This window comes from Episyrphus balteatus, chromosome 3 (assembly GCF_945859705.1).
Source record: "Episyrphus balteatus chromosome 3, idEpiBalt1.1, whole genome shotgun sequence".
Taxonomy (NCBI): Eukaryota; Metazoa; Arthropoda; class Insecta; order Diptera; family Syrphidae; genus Episyrphus; species Episyrphus balteatus.
The window spans coordinates 39,396,803-39,419,413 of record NC_079136.1 but is presented as its reverse complement, the minus strand read 5'-3'; the positions used below and the strand labels follow the sequence as shown (position 1 = coordinate 39,419,413).

Here is a 22,611-nt window from a genome sequence, read left to right as displayed (position 1 = left end):
TTAAAATAAAAGAATAAAAGAAAGAATATTCATTTTAAATTTATTATTTTTTTAAGAAAATTGAATTTTATTTTTATTATACATATAGCAATATTGTTTGTTTTTTTTTTACATAATTCTTTTTTGTAATTATCTAAAATATTTTTTAATAAATATAATAAATTAATAATTGTTTTTGAGCTTTTTTATACATTTTAAAATATTTTTTTTTTTTATTATTATTTATTAAAATATTAATTTACCAAAATCTTATTATCTATATTTTTCGTTATTTTTTTAATTTTAAATAAAAAAATCTTATTATTTGGTCTTAGAACAAAATTTATATATATTTTTTTCATTTTCTGTATAGTTTTTAATAAAATTTAAATACATTTTAATACTTACACAAAATATTATATTATTTATTTATTTTTTATACTTAATTAAAATTATTTAATCAATTTTTTGTTTTTTATTTTTTTTTTAGTTCACATCTACATCACATGTCTTCTTTCAAGTCCTGAAGGTTAACCCTTGAATGAGAAAAGAAATAAAAGAAAAAAAAACAAAAAACTATTAAAATGTTAAATGACTCGTAATATGCAACATTTAATGTCTCTAAAACCAAGAAGGATTGATAACTGATTCAAATGAGATTTGGAAAAAAAATATTTACAAAATTTGACACAGTCGGTTATATACATTTGAGAGTACAAATTTACATTAAATTTATTTGGTGACAATTGAAATAAAGTCCAAAACCCAATGATATCCCAAGAGAAGATATATAGTTATATTTAAACATGAAGAACGTACCTCGTTCCGAGTACTTTAAGTGTCAGTCCGATGCACCCAAATTCGTTGTTTTGCTCAGTCGATAATAAAATAGCAATGATATCAATTTAGTTTTAAAATAATAAGTATCACTTGTTTGTACAACTATCTTTTCTTTAGAATCTAAAAATTATATTTAATCAAAAATTGATAAATGCAATAAAGTCTTTTGGGACAGGAATGTGAATTCAATTCCAAAACTTTTGGTTTTGGACTTTATTGCATTTGACTACCATTCTCCTGAATTCTTAAACCCTGAATCAAATACCCTACAAAAAACTGAACTACCAAGAAGTATAAATTGCAACAACCTGAAATACAGAATCAGAATCCCAGAAATTTTGAATATTCTCAGCTTGATTCCAAGTCCCGAATACAAGAAAGAATTCTAAAATATAAAACCAACTCATGCCAAAACCCTTATATCAAAAACATCAAGAGATAAAACAATACAAACTCTATAATAAACAAAATACCGAAAACCTTATGTAAAAAAATATTGCAGATCCCGAAAGCCGACACTTCAGAAAACTAGAAATTTGGAAATCCTAAATATTTGGGAATCGAAGAAAAAAATAACAAAAATAATAAAAAATTATTAAAATTATTTTTATTTTATTTGGGAATCGTCCAGTATTTATGGAATGTTGCGATAATGTACGGTGGTGTTGTGACATTTTGTGACGGTGTTTTGGAGGTGTTGAGGTGGGTATTAGGCGGTGCTTTGGCGGTGTTGAGACCGTTTTGTGTTAGTGTTGTAAATGTGTTGTGGTGGTGGATGTGTTGTGTTGTGGTGTGTATTTTTGGTGGTGTTGTGGTGGTGTCGTTGCCGTGTTGTACCCGTATTTTGGTAGTGTTGTTGTGGTGGTGTTGTGGGCGTGTTTTACCAGTGTTTAAGTGTTGTGTGGTGGTGTTTTATTGGTGTTGTGGCCTTATTGAGGAGATGCTGTATAAATGTTGTGGCGGTGTTGTGGTAGTGTTGTGTCGGTATTGTGGTGGTTCCTCTGATAATCCAATATCCTCTTCCATAAACCAACTTTATGTACCTACTCTAAATGCAATGAAAGGAGCTTAATGGTTCTCCATTTTGGACTTGAAAATGGATTTTGACAAAAAGTAATTCCTAAATATCGGATTACATTCTTCACAGAAAATGGTTTGAAGTCATTACGTTTGGGCTACATAATATGGATTGCTCTAGCCTACTTAAATTTTTAATGCAGTGTTTTAACTCGGAAAGCTTGCCTTGTATATTTCGACCATGTTTTTGCAAAGGTATTAAAATAAAATAATAAATGAATCTTATGATAAGGTTTAAGCTATATTCCAGCGACTTTGAGCAACACAGATGAATTGAATATTTTTCGAACGTAAACTCAGCCCAAGTAGTAAAGGCTATTCCTTAAAAGGGTTACACTATGAAAATTTTTCATATACCTCAGGACTTCAACTTTCGAGTTTCCTCGATCTGCCAACGTACCTTTGACCGTTGCTGATTAAAAATTAATTCCAAAACCTTTTGTTGCAATTTCGCTTATGTTATGTCACAAAATACTATCATTTATCGAAACTCTTAACGAAACATTACCTGAATCGCTATTATGTAAACGCAAATTATTTATAACTCTCGTTTTTAAAGTCAAAATTTTAAATTTGAATTTTTTTAATCATTTATGAAGAAAAAACCTAAAAGTAGGCAACGATTTGTAACCATTTTTAACCCCTACCACATTTGATCGACCCTGGACACAAAAAACATGTCTACTTCACCCTCAATAAAGAACCTTAAAAGTTTATCTAAAAATCCAGAACTATCAAACTTGAAACCTTTGAAAATTCTTGGAACTTTTACAAGCAACATGCACCTAATATTTTAGATTTTTATGACTTTTTGTAACCCTTTTAAGCCACTTCAAGTCTTTCCATTTTAATCACCACCGCATAATAATTCTTTTTCTAATATATTTTGATTACTTCTTTTTTTTTATTTTTTTATTTCCGATTTAAAAATTTCTGAGAACCCTTTGGTTCCGTATTCAATTTAAAATTGTTTCCTCTTCTATTCTACCAATTCAGTTCATTTCTTGGAAAAAATCATTGTGTTTAGTAATTAATTTGCCAGTTTCAAAAGGATTTTATTTAATACAGATTCAGCAGAGAAAGAAGAGTAGTAACTAAGAAAGTTTACATTTTTATGTGAGAAAATATTTCATCTACACAGATGTTCTTCTTATAATGCATAGTGAAGCAAGTAGAAATTTTTGTTTGTGAAAAACTCAAGCAGTTGAAATTTTAAAAAGAATTTTTTTGTATTCCTGTGTTGCATTGTAAAAACTAGCCACAGTGGTTATATAATTTATTCTTCGTAATTTTGCGAAATGCATTTTGAAATAAGCGAGATTTAAATTTATTAAATTCAAATAGTTTTTAGACATTGTTAGAGTGGTTGGTTGTTTGACATAACATTTACGTTTTGAGATATTTTTTTGATAATACTTGAGTCAAGTAGGTACCTATTTCTTTTTTTTTGGTAAAGAGAATTTATTTGAAAGAAATTTCTGTTTAAAGTTGCCTGGTAAGGGTCGTCTTCCTAAACGAATAGGTTGATTTACATATTTATATCTTAGTTTATAGTGATTTCAGAATTGATTTTTTTTTACCAAAAATAACGGTACTAAAATTTTATTTTTTTTTAAGAATTGTTCCTAACAATTAGGTGAAACAATTCTCACAGGGACTTATTCTATTTCAACGATTTTTTTCCACACAAAAGCATTTATTCATATAGTTTTTATATGAATTAAAAATTTAAATTTTGAAAAAACTAATTTTTGGATTAATAAAAATATCATTACTCAGTTTTCAAAAATAGATTTTTTTTTTCGATTTTGGTTTCAGCTGTGGTGAGTTAAAAAATATTTATTTTCCGAAAAAATCTAAAAAAAAATCTCTCCCATAAGAAGCGCATTGGTTTTTTTTTTTTTGCTAGAAGAACTGTATACTTAGCTTAAATTAAAAACATTTTTTTTTCTAAAAAATAAAAGAGCAATGAAATCAAAGTTGCCGCAACAAACTAGCAACAAAATAGAATACTAACCTTAATTATACTTATAGACCAGGGTCGATAATTTTTGAAACCAAAAAAATTATAGTAGGATGAAACCCATTGGAAAAGGAGGTGAATATGATAAAAATTAAAGGAAAAATAAATTAAGTGGGTGTGTTGAGTTGAGTTTTTAATGGTAAAAAATGGTATATCTCGATTTCCGGCAAAACTACAAGTTCTATGGAAAAAAGTTGTATGGCAAAATTGTAGGTAATGAAAAGATCTACAACTTACACTTCAACAACTTTTTCACATAACCTCAAAATTTATATGAAAAATTAAAAAACCGAGTTTTTGGTTTTTTTATTTTTATCTTTTTCAAAAAAATGTTTTTTTTTCTACGAAATTCGGTGAAAACCTACCTTATTATGTCTCGAATACACAGTAATTTATTTGATTTAAAATATTAATTTTTTAACCCTCTTTTGACTTAATATCAAAAAAACACCCTAATTTTCAATCAAAAAGCTTATATTCGAAAAAAAAATTTGTATCATTATTAACAATTTTGGCCTATTTATTAAAATTTACACTTTAATTACTCCAAAACCATTAGATTTTATGTATCATTGATAAATCTATTGGTTTTTCAGTAGTTAAAGTGTAAATTTTAATAAATAGGCTAAAATTGTTAATAATGATAAAAAAAATTTTTCGAATTTAAGCTTTTTCATTTTTTGCATTTTCCGAGAATATTTACTATGGTATACTAATGTAAATTTATGTTTACACCATCAGAAAGTAGAGATTTTAACCGATTTTTTGAAAAAAACTGATATTTTGACACGTGAATTTTCGATTGAAAATTAGGGTGTTTGTTTTTTTTAATATTAATTCAAAACAAGGTTAAAAAAATTAATATTTTAAATCAAATAAATTACTGTGTATTTGAGACATAATAAAATAGGTTTTCAACAAATTTCGTAGAAAACCAAAAACTCGGTTTTTTAATTTTTCATATAAATTTTGATTTTATGTGAAAAAATTGTTGAAATGTAAGTTGTAGATCTTTTTATTACCTACAATTTTGCCATACAACTTTTTCCATAGAACTTGTAGTTTTGCCGGAAATCGAGATATACCATTTTTTACCATTAAAAACTCAACCCACCCACTTCCCGAACTCGGCTCGCCCGTAATTTATTTTTCCTTTAATTTTTATCATATTCACCTCCTTTTCCAATGGGTTTCATCCTACTATGATTTTTTCTTACTTTTTAATGTTTTTGATGGCTTCGGCACTGGTCTATTAGCGAAACACTCAAAAACAAAAAACTCTCGGAGCAACAAAATCAAAATTGACGTAAATAACCAGCAACAATAACTAATTGAGCGAAATATCCAAAGCTAAAAATATATTTGAGCAAAAAATTAGAATTGCCGCAACTAATTAGCAACCAAATAGCAACAAAACATGCACAGTTTGGATTCGAATCAGGGTCACTTCGCTAAGTTCATACGAACTGAGCGAAAAATTTCGATAAATTCAAAACCAACGGAGCAACAAATAAAAATTTGCCGTAACTAATTAGCAACAAAATAATAACCTACTCCTTATTCGATTTCCGAAAATTCTGGTCAATATTGGGCTGAAAGCTAAATATTGAAAAACGGGCCAAAAAGGTAAGCATTGCTTTTCTATGCCTATAACCTTTGCCTTTGGAAAAAATTATTTTATGCAACGCATGACAAATCATTTATCCTGCAGTGCTTTAAGGCTAAAAGAAACCAGTTAAAAGTCAATTAAAAGGCGGTTTTAACAGTTAACACTTGAAAATATCACACATGAAATATGGAAAGGAATAAATTGGCAAAATGCATATGTGTAAATATAAAAGGGAAAAGGTTGCTAGCAACATGCTAATTTTATCAAAAAAAATTATTTCCGAATACCTTTATTAGCAAAAAATTTCAAAAGTTTACAAAGGGTACTAATAGAAAGACAAACCCTTACAAATGCAGGTTAACGTCAAAACTGAAACAACAGGCTATCACACAGTTTTCGAAAACTAATGATAAGTTTACCTGACCACAATTTGAATTCACTAAACTGCATGCCAATAAAATGTCCATAAGGGTCATCAGTTTGCTTCTTAGTAGATCAATCAATCTAATTATTGAGCAAACAGAGGCCTCACACAGCCCGATACAAGAAACCTAGTTAAGTAAAGAGAGTTCAGTTTTAATTTACTTTTCAAAGCTTTTCAAAAAAAAAAAAAAAAAGAGTGTGTGTACACATGTACACGCGACTGAAGTTATACTTCTCATTCAGTATATGTAAATGAATTTCATTTGATATTTTTAATTTCTATTATGAAGTAATTAATCCACACTTAGTTTTTTTACATTTTTATCAAGTGAACAATAAATTAATTCTTTCATCCTCCTTGAGTCCATGTAATTTTCAATTTATTCTGTGAAATATACTCATGTTGTGCGGTTCAGAACGTACGGTATATGGTTAACGAAAGTAAATGAATTGCGCATAAAATGTGAGATATGGTAATTTTATGAGAATTGTGTGTGCTTCAGCACTAGTAGTAGCAATATGGAACTGGCAGGGTTGCTACAAAGCTCAAAAGTTAGCTGAGCTCAGTTCACAGCCCAGCTCAAATTTTGAGCTAGCTCACTTTTGAGCTATGTACCATAGCTCAGCTCATTTGAGCATTGAGCTGAGCTGAAAGTGAGCTGAGCTGATGGTTGAGCTGAGCTGTTGGGTAAGCTGAGCTGTCGGTGAGCTGAGCTGTTGGGTGAGCTAAGGTAAAGTGAGCTGAGCTGAGCTGTGATGGGTAAGGGGATACATTGATTTTTATTTGGAAAGTATAATGAAATATGAAGATATTTTAAACTTTTATAAAACACCATAGCTTAAGATGTTTGGTTCTAGTTATTAATGGAATTATTTCTACACATGAATATTTTTATAAATAAAACAGATAATTTTTCGTGATCTTTTTTCTTGGTTTTTTAATAGTAAATATATTTCTTTTTTTTAGTAAAATATTTCTTTTTTTATCATAAAAAAAAATTCCGGTACAATCCGGTTTTTCGACTTTTTTCAAAATTCCGTTTGAAAGTTGGGGTACATTTTTTTTCGAAAAATCCCCGAATCTTTGAACGCTCCTGGAAGCTAAACCGCTTGAGAGCAATTTTTGGGAGTGATGCCAAATGATAGCTTGTGTCATGGGCCTACGCTTTGCACATTTTCAGATTTTTAAAATATCGCCTTCCATTTTAAACCGCCACATCATGCTTATTTTATCAGAATCGTGCCTAATTTTTTTACTTTTAAGTTCTCCCGGTTTGAGAACGCGTGGACCTACAGGGACAGGAGTTGTACCCAAATGTAGGTTAGAGTCCCTGCTACCTTTTGGCATCAAAAATTGTATTTTCATTTTCTTCAAAATTCCGCGATATAGGCGTTGGAAGTTGGGGGCGCGAAAAAACTTCTGGGAGCTGAACGCTTTGATCTAGAGACAGGGAAGTGGTGCCATATGAAAGCTTATATTCTCAGCTACCCAATAGTGGTATAATCCGGTTTTTCGATTTTTTTCAAAATTCCGAGAAAATCGTGTTTGAAAGTAAGGGTAAAATTTTGTTTCGAAAAATCCCCGAATCTTTGAACGCTCCTGGAAGCTAAACCGTTTGAGAGCAATTTTTGGGAGTGATGCCAAATGATAGCTTGTGTCATGGGCCTACGCTTTGCACATTTTCAGATTTTTAAAAAATCGCCTTCCATGTTAAACCGCCACATCATGCCTATTTTTTCAGAATCGTGCCTATTTTTTTTTTTACTTTTAAGTTCTCCCGGTTTGAGAACGCGTGGACCTACAGGGATGGGAGTTGTACCCAAATGTAGGTTAGAGTCCCCGCCAGCTTTTGGCATCAAAAAAAATTTTTTCATTTTCTTCAAAACTCCGCGATATAGGCGTTCGAACGCTTTGATCTAGAAACAGGGGAGTGGTGCCATATGAAAGCTTATATTCTCAGCTACCCGATAGTGGTATAATCCGGTTTTTCGATTTTTTTTCAAAAACCCGAGAAAATCGCCTTTGAAAGTTGGGGTAAATTTTTTTTTCGAAAAATCCCCGAATCTTTGAACGCTCCTAGAAGCTAAACCGCTTGAGAGCAATTTTTGGGAGTGATGCCAAATGATAGCTTGTGTCATGGGCCTACGCTTTGCACATTGTCAGATTTTTAAAAAATCGCCTTCCATGTTAAACCGCCACATCATGCCTATTTTTTCAGAATCATGCCTATTTTTTTTTTTTTTACTTTTAAGTTCTCCCGGTTTGAGAACGCGTGGACCTACAGGGATAAGAGTTGTACCCAAATGTAGGTTAGAGTCCCCGCTACCTTTTGGGGGCGCTCACTTTCAGCTCAGCTCACTTTCAGCTCAGCTCAAATGAGCTGAGCTATGGTACCTAGCTCAAAAGTGAGCTAGCTCAAATTTGAGCTGAGCTGTGAGCTGAGCTGAAATGTGAGCTTTTTGCAACCCTGGCAAATTGCCACATGGAAATTACCACATGCAACTTGTCACATGCAACTTGTCACATGTAACTTGCCACATGCAGCCTGCCACATGCAACTTGCCACACGCAACTTGCCACATACAACTTTCCACATGCAACTTGCCACATGCAACTTGCCACATGCAACTTGCCACATACAACTTGCCACATGCAACTTGCCACATGAAACATGTAACTTGCAACGTGTTGTGTGTTTTATGTTTGCCGTACTGCGGCGTACTGCATTTTTAAATACTAAAGTACTGACTACTCTAAAGGTGAAACGACAGCCCTGCTACCCAGGGTGATCGCGTCATAATCCCTTTGACATTCTTGTCAAAAAGTAAATTTTCATACTCACCCTCCCATAAGAAGTATAACTTCAAAAAAAATTCCAGCGAAAATGTTAAAAATCTTATTAAACAAACCAAAATAACATCAAAATGGGTCAATATAGGTAATCAACTACAAGGTACGATTAAGAAACAACCTAAAACCTATCCCTTCTTCTACCATCATTAAAAAGGAATAGAAAGAAAAATTAGGTATTTGTGCCGGGGGGGATTTATTGGGTGCTGTGTTTATAATTTAATGGAAGTAATAACGTTTACTTTTTTTTTGTTTTTGTGTTTTTGGTTAGATTTGTGATTATGTTTTACCGCATCAATGTCGTTACTTCCGTCGACATTGGATTCTCGGTTAACGCCACCGAATCAGTTATGCGCTGTCCTTCGAGCAATTTCAGATCCCCCTTGGTAATGTTGACATGTTTTTGTCTCCGTCTTGTATGCCCTGTCGTACCATTAAGAGCAACATTAGTAGGTTCTTTATAACGGCATAATAATTCTTGAAATTCTTTACGGAAATTATCATTCAGCCATCCATAGAGCAGCGGATTCGAACAGGCCGAACTCATTCCAATCATATGACAAAATGCATATCCCACCATTATCGATTGTGTTACAGCTGACCGCTTTATATCCGCGTACAAATTGAATATATTCAATGGCAGCCATGACACTCCAAAGATAACAGCTATGCTGATGAGCAGGCAATTGGTACGTTTCATGCGACGTCCACGTTCGACTTTTCGTTGTGATGATGTCTGAACAGCTACAACTGTTATGCGACTTTTGAGCTTATTATAAATGCCAAAGTAGGCGCCAGAGACTATAACTATTGGCATTAAATATTGTACGCAGAGGGAAAATATCGAATAGTAGAAACGACCGTGAAGATGAGGCCAGTCTTCTATGCAAAAGGTTATGCTTTTGATGCCAACAGTTTGTAGGAGAATTGGGATGTCGGCGTGCACTAATTGTTTGAAGATGAACATTGGGGAGGCCAGTATTAGGGCTAGCAACCATATTCCGACCAGAATTGAGACAGCTCCCATTAGTTGAAGATTGCTGCGTGTTGGATAAACGATAACCTGGAATTAGAAGAAAAGAAAGGTTGTGAGATTTGATAAGGAACTAAAGGCTTTAGAAATAATCTTTGTATGCAAAGAAATAGTATCGGAGTTATGAATACCAGAGTTATGCGTGTCAAAGTTATGAAAAACCGAAGTTATAAAAATCGAAGTCATGAAAAAACCAGAACACCAAAGCTATAAAATGTGTTTTTGAGTTGGCTACCATTGAGAGGAACGATATACGGTATGATTCAGGAGGAATGGAATGTACCAAAAAGCTAGAGCGTATGGGTTGGGTCCAGACAAGAAAAAATTGTATGGGATGGTAAAGGTTACACAACAATAATGTCTTGTAACTTTTGTATCTTTTTGCAAAACCAAAAACTTGTTTTTGTATCTTGTTTTCAAATAAAGCTGTTCAATGGACTAGTTTTTGAAAAATTAATTTTCAAAATGAAAATTTTGAAAAAAAAAAGTAAAAAAAAAAAGAGTTTTGAACTTATTTTTTTAAAGTTTAAGTAGGTACTAGATTAGTTCTCAAAAATTCTTAAACAAAAACAGAAAGCTGGATTCAAAAAAATATCTTATCGTTTGCGAGAAATAAAAAAAAAACTAAACAAAACTAATATTTAAAAAAAAAAATCCCTAATTTTTTTGGAAAATTAATTTTTCGAAAACCAGTCCAACAGTTTTATTAAAAAAACAACAGAGAAAGTGATCTAGGGGGTGTAAGCTTACTGGATTGCAGTTAATTTAAGACTTCCTGACTAATAAAAAGTTGAGATAATAATCAGAAATGATATGCATCTGTCAGACTTTTTTTACCAAAAAATAACGGTAGGTACCTGTCATATAACGATTTTGGAAAAGTTTAATTTTCTCAAAAACGGCTTTATTGATTTTGTTGAAAAATTCATATACCTACTATGTATGTATAAGTTTGCAAACAAGTTCCAACTTTTGATTTTGAATTTTTTTTTTTTCGAAAATTATTTTTAACTTTAAATGCTATAGGTAGACCTGTTTTATTTTTTAAATCGGATTTTCCTCCATACTCCTAATTCGATTTTATTGCAAATTCAAAAGCATTTATATTTTTAATATAAATCAAAAATAAAATATTGGATTTAAAAAAAAAAAAAAAAATTTTTGAAAATCAAAATTTTCGAAAACGGGTCATTGAATAGTTTTGAAATGAAGATTTAAGGTGTTGATTAATATTGCTACAAAACTAGTATAATATGATCCAATTTTATTAAAGAAAAAAATTTGTCTACAAAAATGTGTCTATAAAAATTTCTTTTAATAAAAAGCGGGTCTAATGATTTTGAAAATATTTTTTCTAAAAATGCATCTCAATAAAATCAATAAATTGAATACTATTGTTTTGGAGCTCAATTTGATTTAAGATGTTGTTTTTTTTTTCCTTTGAAAAACGAATTTAACGTGGTCATCGTCCATATTGCTTTAATTAGCACAGCAGTAAGGCCGTCAGCTTTAGCAGCTTATTGGATTTTATTTTGGCTACTTTTCTTGCAACTAAGGTCATAGAGCGTATCCAGTATTGCGGTATCGTCAGCAAAAGAATCTATACAAAATGGACCCAGAACACTACCTTGTGGTACACCAGCCACTATTTTCTATGAGTCTGAATAAGGTATTCTTTGTTTAGAGTCATTCAGGCAGTCTATCTCAATTTGAATTAGAGGCTTTTGGGCCATATTTTGTCAAAAGAGACACTTCTAAAAAGAACGTTGAACAAATTTTCTTAACTTCAAGGACTTTGATGGACGTTGGTGTGGGACCCATTTTTTTTCTTTTTTGACTGAACACTGAAGACGTTTAGGAAATAGTCTCTGAAAACTTTCGATATTACAGGTAGAAGTGATTTTTTTTATACGATGTTTGGTCAGGTTTCAAGAACATTATATCTTTGTTGGCTTCTAATTGGTTCGGAATATTTTCAATCCTTAAAGTGGAATTCAATTTATAGAGGAGGTTATTTAAAGATTTTTGATATAGCATTCTAAGATTTTCTGCAGTAGGTAATTAAATCATATTGTGATGGAGCTTTTATGACTTGAGCTATCAAGGATATCCTGGCATATCCATTTAGCCTTTCATAATGTCTACAATGTTGTGAGGAATGTGCCATTCAGCAATACGGTTCGAAGAGCTATTGAATAATTAACTACATTCTGCATATTATCTACATATTGATTTGTCTGTAGTCACAAACAGATCATACAGGTACCTATGTGGCTTATTTCATGTATTTGATAGACTCAATTCAAATACCATAAACTCTGTTAGTTGAGGTTGAAAATTGATGCAATTTGATTAATTTCAATAAACTCATATAATTTCGAATATTAAATTACATACCTAAATTATGAGTAATTAAATCCTAACTACACACATGTCAAGATGACATAATTAACATTTTTATATTGCTTGAGGATATTTTCCCTTCTCAATTTATATAGCTTTCTAAATTCGAAATGATTTTAATTGATGTTGAAAATTTAAATTGCTTTATATTGAATTATATGATTTTTATCATCTCCCTATTGCTACTGGTTGGTTTTCACTCTTAATGTTTATATAGGAAATATTTGAAGCATGAATACTTGATTGATTTAATTGCATTTTATCTAATAATCTAGATAATTTATTTACCTACAAATTAATTTTGTGAAATAATTTCCATCAAGTGAGATGTTGAAATTATGATAATTGATTTAAAGGAGATTGAATTATAAATTATGTATTTACTGTTCGGATCAAGTTTATGACATTTTTTCATATGATTAAAAATTAACCCGTAAAATCTTGTTAAATTTTTTCCCTCAAAATTAATGGACGAAATTTTTGTCAATCTTCTTTGAAGAATTAAATTGAAGGTGGAGTACTTTTACAAACCCGGTTCTATCCAGGAAGATAAGGCCTGTTTGTTTAGTCTCAAGTGTCTAATTCAAACCTGTAACGCTTTTGTTGATTTTGCATTATTCCCGATTAGGGTAGGGTGGTTAGGTTAGAGTTGCCTAATTCTGGCCGTCTCCAGTAGCCGGCCACCTTTTAGAAAAATCGTTATAACTAGTGATTTTGTAGGATTTATTCCAAATTTTTGCTGTTATGCTGTTCTTTTAAATGTCCCTCCTAAAGTAACAACATTCTTATTATTCTTGTTATTCAGTTTTCTTTGAAAAAATAACTTTTTGTGAAGTGATCCAATCGGGTATGGTTTTTTTGTAATTTTACTGCCGAAACCCACTATCGTAATTAGTGTTTTGTGGAAACAATTTTCGAGCTAATGCTTTGAAATGTTGTTGTTCTTATTAATCATATATATTATTCTTCAAATAAAATAGGTTTTAAACAGGAATAAGATGCGAACTTTGGTAATTTTAAGGGGGGCCGGAGATAGAACACAAAAAAAGCTTTGAAATTCAAGAGTTTCCTGTATTCGGCCCCCTTTTATTGATAAAAGTTTAAAAATGGGGAAAAATATATACCTTTTTTAATCATTTAATGTTATAACTTATTAACAATCAAAATTGTTTCTAAATTCTTAAAACACAAGGATTTAAATAAAAAACAGTCAACTAATTTAAGCTTGACCTAATAAAGTCAGTGGCCGGAAATAGGACACTAGATGGCCGAAAATAGAAAACAAAGGCCGAATTTAGGAGAATCGGACTTTTTTAGACAAAAACTTAAATAAAATATTTTTGGGAAATATTATTAACTTTTTTTTTAACCATACCGAAAAATTAATAACTAAAGTACATTTTATTTCAAGAATTATTCAAAAATGTTGATATTTGACGTTTCTGTGCTTTATTTTTTGAGACAAAATCCTTAAGGGGCCGGCTACTAGCAACTCTACCCTATATCACTCTATTCCTCACTCTATTCGCTTTGTTTTATATAATGCAACTAGCTGACCCGGCGGACTTCGTTCCGCCATTTCTTGTATTTATTTCTAATTTTCGACTCTGTAATTAGTTAATTTTCAAATGAGAAAGAGGATCAAAACTTGAAAAGTTCATAAAATGAGTTTAAAAATGTTAACTTTTGAACCTTTAGCAAAAGTGGCCCATGCAAAATACTTAGGCATGCGCATAACTAAAACCTTTATTTTCTATTAGTTTGAGATTTTTTGCAGGCTTTTAAAAATTCAAAAAAATTAAAAAAACTACTCAAAAATGTTCCTAAAAATTAGTTGTTTTTCAAAAACTCATATTTCAAAATGAAGTGCCTATGAAAAAAATCCGTTTGAGACACCTAATTTTTTTTAAAGTATCGTTCCAATGGTGTAACTCTTATTTCTGTAAAAAAATTTCCCTACCTGTAATAAGACTTTTGTCGAAGGTCTACCACATGTTTTCACTGCAAAATACCCTTCTTATATATCCTATAAATTTTAGATTTTCTGCAGACTTTTAAAAATTCCAAAAAAAATAAAAGACTACTCAAATGCCCTAAAAATTAGGTTGTTTTTCAAAAATTTTTATTTCAAAATACAGGGCCTATGAAAAAAATCCGTTTTAGAACCCTAATTTTTTTTTTTTTAAATATCTTTCTCATGGTGTAACTCAAATTTCTGTTCAATACATGACTGCAAAAAAACCTTCACAACTTGGTTTTGAAATTTTTCAACACCTTTTTTTACTATTGAATAAATTTGTCTATCATTTAAAAAAAAGTCAACTCTTTACGACTTACCGTTTAGAAAATAGCCTCTTTTTTCAATGTCTTGTTACCCCTATTTACCCTATAAAATCATAAATTTTTGTTTGCCTTAAACCTTCTCCTCTTATGCCTCTTTGATTTAAAAAAAAAAATTAAGAAAATTAGTCAGTCGGTGTGGCCGGTTAGCGAACGTACACAAAACCAAACTTTAATATATATAATAGATCATCCAAATCCCCTAATCTGATTTGAAGTTAAGCCAGAATAACTCAAGAAATTGACAATATAGGGTTCAATAGAATAATTTAAATTCATAAACGTCAAATAAATCAATACATCATTAATTGTCTGTGATGCCAAATGCATAACTCAGCTAATACCTAAATGATACCTACATCTGCAATGTAATTGATCATACATTTTCCTGATTCTGGGTTTGTTTCAAAATTGTTCATCAGAATTTACTGATATCAATTTCCGATAGTGAACGTTCTATTCGATTTATGAATTTGGTGTTAGCGAGCTCGTTTCAGAACTTATACGCATCAGTTCGAATTTTGATGGTTGCATTGATTTATATGTTGTTTTCCTTCAGAGGTATTTGATTCCCTTTATGTTTGCAACTTGAAAGGCTTAACGAATTGTTTAACTATAAACAATTGAATGCAATTCATTTGTACTAAAGGAATCGTTTGGTTTGCCTCCAAATTATAATACCTACCTTATATTAAGATTCATGCATCTACCACTGGATATTGACTTCTATAGCTTCTATGTTACATTTCAAAGTAAGTCGACGTCAACAACTATAATATCAAATTGCAAATATATAAAATATAATTAAAAAAAAACGCTTTTTTCAAAAAGAAAATAAATACGCCATGAAGGCGAAAAAATAAAACGTTCTTGTGAAATGGGTTTAATTTGTATAATGGCCAATGAAAACAACCACAAATCAAAAGAGTTTTTTCTTGATGGAGGCATTTGTGCTGTGTATTCTGCATCCATGAACAGCTTGCGCTACTATTCTTCTATTTTCTACGAACAAAATAAGACAGACGTTTTTATTTTGAAAGAAAGCGCATTCTGATTTAACATCGATTTAATTTTCTTTTGTCTTTATTTTTTTTTTGTGTTTGATATTAAAAAGGATGCACGAATAATAGCTGTTCAAAGCCAAGTTATAAAAAGTGAATTCAAAGAAATAAAGATGTAAAGATAAAAAGTTGCATTTTATTTCTACAGAAATTAATTAATATTTTTAAAAGCTGAGAAAGGAAACACTTTTTGACAAAGCTCTTTGTATGGTCTTATAAAATTTAACCCAACACAAAGTTTGGCATAAGATATTGAAAATTTCTTAGTCTATTACAGTATTTAAGTGAACCCTTTAATATGACTTTTTGGGATGGAATATTTATGCACACGAAGCATTTAACATTTAAGAAGCGTTTTGATCAGCATTTTTTCCTTGGAGTTATTAAAGGATCTATGTTATTTCGAAATAATGAGCAAAACTGAATAGGTATAGGTTCCTATACATAATTGAACATTGTAACGAACTGAAACATTAATCAACATATAAACCTATATATTTTAACAAATACAACAATTACATTTTAAAGTTTAATCTAACTATTCGAATTATTTTGATTTATTTATTGCTAACAAGAAAATCTAGTACATAAGTACATTTCATTTAATGTATGTATAAACATATTTTTGAGTCACTGTCACTTAACGAAATAATCTATTACGTTTTCATTTTACTGCAGTTTATACTTTCGTTCTCTCATATTAAAAGTTAAACCGTAATTTCTAACTGTTACTTATTATGTAATTTTATCGTTTAATGTTAAAATAAAAATCATTCTACTTTGAACCGTCGAAGAGTCAAGAGCTCACAAGAACATTAAGAAGTCTTTTTTTTATTTAAGAAAATAATCAAGACACTTGTAGACCTTCGGGGCTCTGGTGGCTGATCCAACAATAGTTTTAGTATCGTGGACATATGAAGACGCATTTATGCTGTCACTTATGACCCGATATTGAAACTTTCATCAATTTTAATGAGTGGAGAAACCTTTCCACTACAATTGGCGCCCATCGTAAAAAAAAATTAAATATTTATACCAAACATCGAATAATTTGTTCCTATTGATTTGCTTTGCCGTGTGTTTTCCACGTGATCAATAAAAACGCTCCCCGTTATATTTTGTTGTTGTTGCACTGCTGTTGCTGTTAAAGATTGCTGGATAGTAGAATTTTGATAATTTGCTGAAATTTTATAAAGTTTTTGCTGAGGTGTTTTGAAATTTTTGATTGAGGTTTTTGGAGTTTTTGCATTGTTTTTTCTGTGGCAATATATCATGACACGAACTACAGCGAACTCACAAGCCGCTGGTTACACTGGTGTGCAACACTCGCCACCTCCGCCACCGCCGCCGCCTCCACAGAAGGATAAATCACAAAATACAACCAGGCAAAATGATTCTCCTTTAAATGTTACTCAAAGTCAAGTAGGCAATGTCATAAATGAAGGTCAATCTACTAGTAATGCTGCACAGGTTCCAATAAGCATAAGTTTAACTGAAAGCCAATTTTCTAGTCTGTTAGGAAGTCTTAATGTGCGAGAAGGTTCTAGGAGTACATTTAGTTCATGCAATGCAAGGTTTAATGGCGGGAGCAATAGTTCTAAGGTTGAAGATTTCATCGAAACCATAATCGTTTATAAAAATGCTGTGAGCATTTCAGATCAGTTTGCTCTTACTAGTTTTCCTCTTCTACTTGATGGTTATGCTTCATCCTGGTGGCAAGGGGTAAAACATGAAGCAAAAACATTTGATGAAGCAATTGAGTTGCTAAGAACTGCATTCAGTCCTCCAAGACCTGATTGGAGAATATTTGCGGAAATTCTTCAAGATAAGCAAAAGATAAGCGAAACTACAGATTCTTTTATTTGTCGAAAGAGAAGGTTGTGTTCTCAACTAAAGAAAACTTTGCCAGAACAAACGATTATTGATCTGCTGTTTTCCCAAATAAGCCTAAGAATAAGAGAAAGATTGTCCAGAGAAGACGTCCAAACATTCCAAGATCTTTTGAATAGGGCAAGAGAAATTGAACTGTCTCTCAATGAAAACCAAATGAGTACCAAACCTCACCCAGTTGATGTTCCTGAAAAATCCAACTCTAGCATTCGGTGTTCTTTTTGTCGAAAGAAGAATCATTCTGCAGAAGTTTGTTTTAAGAAGCTCGAAAAAGAAAGGAAAATAAATAGTTCTGAAAACACAAAACTGAATTGTTATGGGTGTGGTACCCCTGGGTTTTACCGATCAAATTGCCCTAATTGCAATAAGCATTTAAAAACAGATAGTCCAAAACAACTAGAATTTAATGCAATCTACACAACTCTTGTAGGCAGAAGTGTACCTACGGTAAACATTAATGTTGATGGTTTGAATGGGCAAGCATATTTTGATACTGCGGCAAGAACTAGCGTAGCTGGCTATCAACTTTTCCAGAAACTCAAACAGAAAAATAAGAATTTTCAAAAAGTGTTCGCTGAAATCACACTTGCTGATGGAACAGTCAGAAAAGAACTAGTGTACTCGACAATAGCTTGCATTATCATTGGTAAACGTTTCAAACAAATACGGTTTATCTGCCTACCTAGTGCAAAAGATAATAGAACACTTCTTGGCATAGATTTCTTAGAGCAATCGGGGATAGTACTAGATTTAGCCCAGCGTACATGGCACTACAAAGATGAACCAAACAAGATTTTTGAATTCAAATTGGAGGAATCAAAACTCAATAATGCTGTTTCTTTAAGTGAAGCTAAAATTGAAAAATTAACAAAGCCTGAGTCTCCTATAGAAGATTTCATCACTTGGTTTGAACAAAACAACCAGTCAGAAATAATGAAAACACCAACGAAAAACCGTTTACCGTCAAATGAATATTCACCAGCGGGAATTAATAGAATCTTTGAGAGCGTACTTCCCTTAAGTTACAACACCCCAAATGAATGTAATTTGTTTCCACCATTAAAAAAGCTGAAACAAAATGAAATAGATACAGATTTTATACCTATAAGCTTAAATTCGATCGATGTTGATTTAAGAGATGATGAAGCAGTTCAACTTTCCGAGTCTGAACGGAAAACTTTAAGAGCTTTGATAGAAGATAAGAAACGTCTGTTTGAAAACATTTCCGCACCGATTCAAGGAGTTGAGCACACAATCAAAACAGTTACACATGAACCGATTGCTACAACTCCTTACAGATTATCTCCTACAATGAAAGGCAAATTACGCGAAGAGTTAGACGAAATGCTAAAAAATGGTATTATAGAAGAAACTTCATCAGCTTGGGCTTCACCGGTTGTTTTGATACCAAAGAAAGATGGAAATATACGTTTATGTGTTGACTATAGACGCCTCAATAAGATTACGATTACAGATACGTATCCATTGCCTCGAATAGACGATTTATTGCACGCTGCTAAATCAACACCATTTATGACGACTTTAGATCTGAAATCAGGATATTGGCAAATCAAAATCTCTGATGTTGATAAACCCAAAACGGCTTTCACGACACCTTTCGGAATCTATGCCTTTAATCGTATGCCGTTCGGCTTGAAAAACGCGCCGGCAACGTTTCAACGGATAATCGACAAATTTCGAAACGGGCTCCCCAACATCCTTATACTAGCATACCTAGATGACATAATTATTTGTTCAGAAAATTTTGAAAAACACATTAAAGACTTACAACAAACATTGAATAGACTAAATTCATTCGGCTTTCATCTCAATAGAGAAAAATGTTATTTTTGCAAATCTGAGGTTAAGTATCTCGGGCACATTTTAACAATTGAAGGGTTAAAGATTGACCCGGAGAAAACAGACGCTATTATGAAACGCCCAAGTCCAAAAAATTTGAAGCAGCTCATGTCTTTCTTGCAAACTTGTTCGTGGTTTCGTCGGTTTATACCAGACTTCGCAAAAGTATCTAAGCCCTTGTCAAACCTTACGAAAAAGAACACAAAATGGAAATGGTCAGAGGAAGAACAAACAGCTTTTGAACAACTAAAACAGCTTCTAAGTTCGCCACCTATCCTTCAACAAGTAAAAGAAGATATGCCGTTTTTCTTATGGACGGACGCAAGCAACTATGCGCTTGGAGCTGTTTTGCTCCAGGGGGAGAAATATTATAATCCAATCGAATATGCCAGTCGTCTTCTTATTCCAGCTGAACGCAACTATTCGACAACAGAGCGTGAGGCTTTAGCTGTTGTTTGGGCAGTTCAAAAGTTTCGTGGCTATATTGAGGGAGCGGAAATAACGATTTTAACTGACCATCAGCCACTGAAGTGGTTATTTAGTTTGAAATCACCAACAGGAAGACTTGCTCGTTGGTCCTTGTTACTTCAAACTTACAATATAAACTTAGAGTATACCCCAGGTAAACAAAATGTTGTGGCAGATACATTATCTCGTCCTCCTTGCAATTTAGCCCATACAAACATTGAGTGCGAATGCATGTCGTTTGAAATTGATTTTCCGGCAAAAGGAGCAAAAGAAGTTCGTGACGCTCAGCTAGAGGATCCGGTCATTAAAAAAATCATTGATTCCTTTGAGGCAGATGATGAAAATGTCCAACTTCACACTGGTCGAGGATATATCATGGTTGATGGTATCTTATACCGGTATTGCTCGGAAGAAGTTTCTGAAAACGGACAGCTGGTTGCACCAAGATCAATGCAAGAAAAAATATTATATAACTATCACGATGCTCCAACAGCAGGCCATTATGGTATTGACAAAACAATAAATCGAATTACTCCGCTTTATTACTGGAAAGGTATGCGGTCAGACATAACAAACTACGTAAGAGCATGTCCTGAATGTAAGAAGTACAAACCAACTAACTTAAAACCTATTGGTCTAATGCAAACTGTAAGCAGTAACCAGCGATTTGAAGTTATTTCAGTGGACTTATTTGGTCCACTTCCACGTTCAGAAGACGGACATCAGTGGATTCTTATAGTTGAAGACTTGTGCAGCCGGTGGATAGAGCTTTTTGCACTTAAAGAGGCATCTGCAGAGAATTGTGCTATGAAATTGCTTGATGAAGTTATTCTCCGATATGGGGTACCAAGAAGAATGCATTCAGATAACGGTTCCCAATTTATATCAGCGCTAATGCAAAAACTAACATTCTGTTTGGGTATAAGACAAACGTTTACACCAATTTACCATCCCGAAGCAAATCCAGTAGAAAGAAAAAACAGGGACCTTAAAACACAACTTTCAATATGTGTTGGGCAGAATCATACAGAATGGTATTCGAAATTAGCAGCAATTCGTTTTGCAATGAACACAGCAAAATGTGCAAGTACAGGATACACAGCAGCATACCTTACGTTTGGAAGAGAGCTTCGAACACCGTTCGAAGTACACACGGATTTGAAGCAAGTTGTGCAGTCAGAAAATTTCATTCCTCAAATCACACCTCATTTGTTAAAGCTTGCAGATACGTTAAAAATGGCCAAAGAATCGCAAGAGCTATTACAAGATAAAAACAAAGCATATGTAGACCAAAAACGACGACCTCAACAAGCGTTTAAAGAAGGTGATCTGGTCCTGGTGGATACACACGCGCAAAGTAAAGCAAAGCAAGGTATAACCTCGAAGTTTGTGCCAAGACGTGATGGCCCCTACATTATTCTGAAGAAGAAGGGATCCTCCTGCTATATTTTGTCAGCTACAGACAAACCAGACCAACCCATTGGTTCACATCACGTATCATCACTCACACCATACGATGGTACAATCAACAATCCAATTTATCCTATTCGACCTCGAGGTCGACCTCGCAAATCAGTAGAGTCAGAAGAACCTAATATTCAAACCAATCAAAGTATCGATGTTCCAAGAAACGACGAAGCTACAAATCAATCAATCCCGCAACAAGAGATACAAATATTAAGAAGATCTTCAAGACCCAGACGTATACGAACATATTCCCAATATTCCCAATAGCCTGTCGCATTATCGGGACGTTTTCAGCGACAGAGGGGGAGGTTGTAACGAACTGAAACATTAATCAACATATAAACCTATATATTTTAACAAATACAACAATTACATTTTAAAGTTTAATCTAACTATTCGAATTATTTTGATTTATTTATTGCTAACAAGAAAATCTAGTACATAAGTACATTTCATTTAATGTATGTATAAACATATTTTTGAGTCACTGTCACTTAACGAAATAATCTATTACGTTTTCATTTTACTGCAGTTTATACTTTCGTTCTCTCATATTAAAAGTTAAACCGTAATTTCTAACTGTTACTTATTATGTAATTTTATCGTTTAATGTTAAAATAAAAATCATTCTACTTTGAACCGTCGAAGAGTCAAGAGCTCACAAGAACATTAAGAAGTCTTTTTTTTATTTAAGAAAATAATCAAGACACTTGTAGACCTTCGGGGCTCTGGTGGCTGATCCAACAATAGTTTTAGTATCGTGGACATATGAAGACGCATTTATGCTGTCACTTATGACCCGATATTGAAACTTTCATCAATTTTAATGAGTGGAGAAACCTTTCCACTACAACATGAATTCAATTTAAACTGATTTTTTTATTTAATTTGATTTTTTGAATTTCGAGCTCTCATGAATAATTTTAACATAATACTTAAAATCACCACTTCTTGAGTTAACTAGAGTTAAAATTCATTTGCAAAATTAACTGCCTCTGAAACCGATCAGTGAAAAGATGGCCTAACCTAAGGGATACTTTCAAAACGACCTTTTCACTAATTTTTTGACGGATAGGTACTTATTACTCTTAAGCACTTTTTTAGATCACAACCTCCCCAAGATGGCAATTTGATTTTAAGGAGGCAATTTATAATTATGAAACAGAAAAGTACACTATTTTGCTGTTTAAAAGAAAAAAAAAAAAAAAAAACTCATGTTCCGAACAGCTTTTATTGGTTACACTGGTTTGCAATGAAAAAAGATCTTGAACCCAGCAAAACTTTTCT

The 22,611-nt window shown here is 32.2% G+C and overlaps 1 protein-coding gene across 9 annotated transcripts in view; it reads right to left on the bottom strand.

The window, feature by feature from the left end:
* Window positions 1-277: 277 nt before the first annotated feature.
* Window positions 278-22,611, bottom strand: part of LOC129913486 (neuropeptide F receptor) — a 108,276-nt gene continuing 85,942 nt past the window's right edge. For 3 of the 9 annotated variants that reach the window (XM_055992192.1, XM_055992187.1, XM_055992193.1), the window contains exons 4-5: window positions 9,093-9,865; window positions 5,278-6,079 (exon numbers count right to left, since the gene is read on the bottom strand). In XM_055992192.1, coding sequence (XP_055848167.1) covers window positions 6,037-6,079; window positions 9,093-9,865 — 816 coding nt within the window. In that variant the 3' untranslated portion in view covers window positions 5,278-6,036. Of the gene's footprint in view, window positions 516-5,277; window positions 6,080-9,044; window positions 9,866-22,611 lie in introns of those variants that run through there. The other 6 variants (XM_055992191.1, XM_055992190.1, XM_055992194.1 and 3 more) reach the window with 5 other exon arrangements.